General features: G+C 37.5%; 1 protein-coding gene across 4 annotated transcripts in view; it reads left to right on the top strand.

Moving 5' to 3' along the window:
• LOC106877370 (CTD small phosphatase-like protein) overlaps positions 1-5760 on the top strand; it is a 370420-nt gene that overhangs the window by 305516 nt on the left and 59144 nt on the right. Inside the window, exon 1 of one of the 4 annotated variants that reach the window (XM_052975456.1) lies at positions 200-349. The exons of the other annotated variants lie outside the window; for them this stretch is intronic. Coding sequence (XP_052831416.1) covers positions 262-349 — 88 coding nt within the window. The 5' untranslated portion in view covers positions 200-261. Of the gene's footprint in view, positions 1-199; positions 350-5760 lie in introns of those variants that run through there. 4 annotated transcript variants of the gene reach the window in all.

Genomic DNA, 5760 nt, shown 5'->3' with positions numbered 1-5760 from the left:
GCCTCTCCTCCTCTCTTTCCTCTCCCCCCTCTTCAATCTACTCTCTGTTTATCTTTCTCTCTCTCTCTCTCTCTCTCTCTCTCTCTATCCCTCGGTCTCTTTTACTGTCTCTCTAAGTTCGTTCATGTTGTTAAATGACTCCGGCTTTGGATCATCTGAAGGAGTATTCTTTCATTATCTCTATCATTTTTTTCTCTTCCAATTCTGACTGTTGAGCCTCGTCTTCTCTCCTCTTTCTCCGTCTCCCCACCCTCTGCAAGAATGGCTGGTGCCTGTGGATGTTGGCACCTTCTAGTTCTAGGTTTCAAATCTTTAAGGGCTTGGCTGGTATCCAGTTTCTTTCCTTATGGTAAGTAGTTTGTCATTTCGAATTTATTTATTTCATCATCACCATCGTCACGACCATGGCATTTTTGGCTTTTTATGTGCTACATTAAAATTCCACCAAGGTAAACTTTGCCCTTACACTGTTTTGTTTAGAGTGAGGGGACTTGTTGATAAAATAAAAGTACCAGACAAATGCTGGGTGGTGATGGAACTGGCTAACATTCCTCAAACAAAGCTGCAGGCCTCATACCTAGGGCTTCATCAACTTTTTAAAATTCCATTTGAAAAGAAGATGAGGGTTGAGAAGGATGTGCTGCCTCCTCCCCAGTAAATTTGTTGAAAGGTGGGTGAATGTGATGAGGTGGGCCTACTCTAAGCTGGTGCTTGTAGGTTGGGGTGTATGGAGGAGAGAGTCACACTTGCCATGGAATTCTCAGTGAGTAGGGTGGTTTAGGATCTGTGGGATCCCTTGGTTGCTCCTGGGTGGCATCTCCTCCTGATTGGGATTTTGTTTGATAGGATCATTTTGCAAATTGTTGTTTTATTGTTTACATGTTTTTGTGTAAATCCCCACCTTTTTTCTTTTGTGTTTTCCCTTAATACTTTTGTGTCGCTACTGGTTTAGTGCTAAAATTAGATTATTATTATTGAGTGAGAGAGCAGTGCATGCCCTCGAAGTGACACTTGGGTAAAATATACGGAACCCATTATACCCATCGTGACTAACCGTCTGATAGGGGAACACAAAGCACATGCATCACAACCACATGTGCGCGACATGGTGATCTTATATCAAGATAAACAGCGCATGACCTCGCAGGTGGGGTCCAGTTAGAATTTTCTTCAGGTCGAGTAGCCCATCCCACTCAAAAGGTCCCTGAATAAGGTTTAAGGAGGTTGAGCAAAACACTCATGTTTCCAAAGGTGAACTATTCAAACCCCAAAGAATTCCTCTCAACACATGGCTATTATTATTATTATTTTATTCTTTCAGGGGGGGGGGGGGGTCAATGAAATAAGTACCAGTGGAGTGCTGGGGGTCAATGTAATTTCAGACTTTGTGCTTATGATAGAAAGGATCATCATTATCATCATCATCGTGTTGTTTATATTTTATTTCTTACTTTTACAGTATTTTTTTTTTTAACGTAGTGAATGTTTGTTGTAGTTACTGTCGTCATTATTGTTTAAGCCTAGATCAGACTCATGATCAAAGCTACTCCAAACATGACCAACCTGTTTAGTAAACCCAAATACAACGAATATCTTGAGCTACATTATTTGACTTGATTATTTTCCCCACTCCATTTCATGTAGGGATTTGAAAAAGATTTATCAAGCAACCATGTGTAAGCTTCCTCGTGAGCACATGTAGCAGGCATGACTGAATGGATGATTTGATTGATATTGCATTGATATTCACGTCTGTGAGTCTGAAGAACCATTGTGCTGCTGAGCATCAATACAACATAATAGGATATGATTTAACCCTTTTCACCCCAACCTAACCTGAGATTGAACCTGGTTCTTCAATATAAGCTTCCTGTTTTAAAACAATGTAATTTAAAACCTCCCTTAAAATTTCATGTTTATTTATGTCTCAAACACCAGATAAATGATAGTAAAATTGTTTTACTAAATTCTTCATTATTTAAAAAAATTTATTTAAAAAAAACTGTGCCCCAGCATGGCCACAGCTCATGAGCTGAAACTACATAAAGTGAAAAAAAATGAAATTTGTACAGAAATATGACAACAAAAGGGTTAAGGGAAATTTGGCTGCTATTTCTGATAGATTGTGTGACCATGTATTGGCTCAAGTTCCTGTGGTTATACAGCTTAGTCTTAACTGTATCCACAGAAGACTTGGGCTGTTAACTTAGCCATGCATGCTAGGCAGTGGTTCTCATCTAGGGTCCATACGGCCCCTGAGGGTCAATATAAGATTTTTGGGGGTCCACAATAGTATTTTAAGGGCCCCTGAAAAAATGTTGCTTTAGATGTATGTATTGCAAGGAATAGTTAGGTTCAACTTCAAGTTAATGTGCAAATAAGAAAATAGGGATTTCGAAAGAAGTTTCTGTAAAACTAGATTTTTAAACATATAATGGCTCTGTGTGTGTGTGTGTGTGGGGGGGGGGGCTCCACCAGAATAACTTTAATAATCAAAGGGGTTTACGGGTGAAAAATGGTGCAGCAGGTGCATAGTGTAATGACGTGCATTTTACACACACATAAATATTTGTCATCGCTTTGTTTATATCTGCATGCATTTTAAAAGCGTGCTTGTTTACACGTGCAGGCATAGCATGACTTGTCCATGCACGAATACTGAACAGCATGCTCATTTTTTTGATTGTGTATACACAAAGATGTATACACGGGCATATACACACATATACACACATAGAACACGTGTGCATGTGCATACGTTTTTAGTGATGCATGTATTCATATATGAAATGCCATGTTTATAGACAATGAGGTATATATATATATATATATATATATATATAATATAGGATAAAATCTTTATAAGAATTTATCAAGTAGTCAGCGTGAAAAAACTTCATAATGAAAAAAAAACTCATCATTTTTTTCCATAAATATATATAATTTATATATGGGCATTAACTATATAGTAATGCCTCACGCTTAGAGGGACTAAATAAGTCAAAAACTACCAATGTATAAACATACACACACTCATGCACACATTTACCTGCATATATGTGTTTGTGTGTATGCATATTTGTGTGTGTGTGTGTGTATTCATGTATGCATGTATGCATACACATGCATCTACATGCATTTTAGAATTTATAACTTCTAAACAGACACGTGCATGTGTTTGTAAAAGCATTCGAAAATGCACATGTATATTCATGTAACAGTGCATTGATAAGCATACAAAAATGCATGTGTATATATACATGCATATGTATATATACACATGCAATTCCACACTGATGTTTGGGTGCCTGTTGCTACTGATGTATATACACATGTTTACATAAGTGCTGTTTCTCTCTCTATATACATATACATGTACGTCTTGTTAACATATATACCTTTGAGTACATATACACATTATTACCATCAAGATGTCCATAGGTATATATAATACCTCTCTTCATTATACAGGTAGGTAAATTATATGCATATATATGTTTATATAAACATCTCATTCTTCATTACATATACAAGCAGATTATACATATGTACCTATTCTTCATTATTTAAGTAGAATATATATACATATTTATGTGTATATAAACAACTCATTTTTCATAACATATTGATAAATGATATATATGTGTATATGAGTGCATATAAGCACCTCATTCTTCAATACATACGTAAATATATTATATATGCATAGATATGTGTATTTAAACACATCATTCCTGCCTGTAAATTCAGTCTATATGTATGTGGCAGACGTTAAATGATGATGATGATATATATATATATATGCATACACACCTGTGTGCCTGGACACATACCTGTATTATATATATATGTGTTAAACAGTAAATGATATATATACATGCATGCATATACACATCCATCCGTATGAATATATATATATATATATATATATATATATACACACACTAGACTGTATATATCTAGGTGTTTGATAGTTGGCAGCATACATTCCAAGCTCTGCACTTACATAACAATTCTACTCTTCTCACCATTTATCTCACTCCCTGTCTCCCCTCTCTCTCTCTATCTCTGTCTCTCACCTTCAACAGTTGTAGCAGTAAATGAATTCCAGGATACTCTGGTTGAAAGTTTCCCTCCTCCTCCTCCTCCTCCTCTTAGAACATCTCTGCTGTTTTCTGTGAAACTCTGCAAACTTCTGTATCCGCCCAGTACTTGTTCCAGTCACCTCTCGTTAGGTAGTTCGATAGTAACTCACCTCTCACCTCTCATTGTAGCTGGAAAGCTGTCTGCCACAGCTGTAATATTACAACCACAACAACAGCAACACATATACATGCTCTTTCACCTTCTCTTTCCTCCTCTCTCTCTCTCTCATTCATTTCAGTTTATAGTGACATGGCTGGAACTAATCTTTTGCTTGTTTCAGTGGTCGGACTGTGGCCATGCTGGGGCACCAGCCTGAAGGGTTTTGTCGAATAGATCGACCCCAGTGCTTATTTATTTTTTAAGTCCGGTACTTATTTTATCATTGCTTTATGCTGAACCACTAAGTTACTGGGATGCAAACAAACCAACACTGGTTGTCAAACAGTGGTGAGGGTGCACAAACACAAATACATGTACGCACACAATGGCCCTCTACACTTGTTTTCATCGACCAAATCCATTCACAAGGTTTTGGTTGGCCTGGAGCCATAGTAGAAGATACTTGCCCAAGGTGCTGTGCAGTGGGATTGAACCTGGAATTGCATGGCTAGAAAGTGAGTTTCTTAATTGCACAGCCTCCAAACTTGATGCACCAGTTACCCTAATCATCTCACCATCTACCTACCTGTACATACCTGCATCATGTACCTGTATCTCTTTACCTGACTGAACCCACTGGCTCATGGGTGTGCAAATCCTTCTCTTCTCCCTATAAAACTCTCTCTCTCTCTCTCTTTCATCTTCAAAATCACAACTAGCTTCCCTGATTTCTGTAGCCCTTTTACTTTTTTAGGACAGAATCGCCTGTGAGACTTTTTCTTTCTGGTATCTGAGATACAAAGTCACCTGGGTCAGGCTTTGCAAATCTTTCTGTTTTCCCCAATTCACTCTTTCTTTCTTCCTTCCTTCCTTCCTTCCTCCCTCCCTCCCATCCATCCATCCATCCATCCATCCATCCATCTATCTACAGTCCCCCCAACCTCATGCTAGGCTGTCTGATCCCTTTAAACTGTTTCAGTACCAAATTACCAGCAAGGTGTCTGCTTCTAGTGTCTGAGTTACAAAAACCACCTGTTTTAACTAAATTTATTTCATGTTTAAAGTGAAAACCCTCTCACCATAATTTTATTTCAGAACCTTTTTAAGTTATATTGATAATGGAATTATTATATAACTTGTGCCGATGATTCCAGGTTCAGTCCCACCATGTGACACCTTGGGAAAGTGTTTTTACCATGGCCTCAGGCCAAACAAAGCCTTGTGAGTGGATTTGATAGACGGAAACTGAAAGAAGCCTGTCGTATATATATATATTTATATTTCCAAGGTTTCAAATTTGTATATTTAAAAGAGATAGAGACTTCGAACTTGACAGATCTATATTCCATTTATTCAATTATTTACCATCCGATGTCAACATTTCTGTGCCCAAACCTATCCAGCGACTGATCCGTTGGATGTCTGACGTTTGGCACTTCCTCAGGAATGGTTTCCATCAGAATAAATTACGAAAAAACACAAATAACGAACATAACAAATTATTAAAAATTGCTT

Source organism: Octopus bimaculoides, chromosome 21, assembly GCF_001194135.2.
Source record: "Octopus bimaculoides isolate UCB-OBI-ISO-001 chromosome 21, ASM119413v2, whole genome shotgun sequence".
NCBI lineage: Eukaryota > Metazoa > Mollusca > Cephalopoda > Octopoda > Octopodidae > Octopus > Octopus bimaculoides.
Note: the sequence above shows the minus strand (reverse complement) of the source record. Positions and strands in the feature narration are given on the sequence as shown.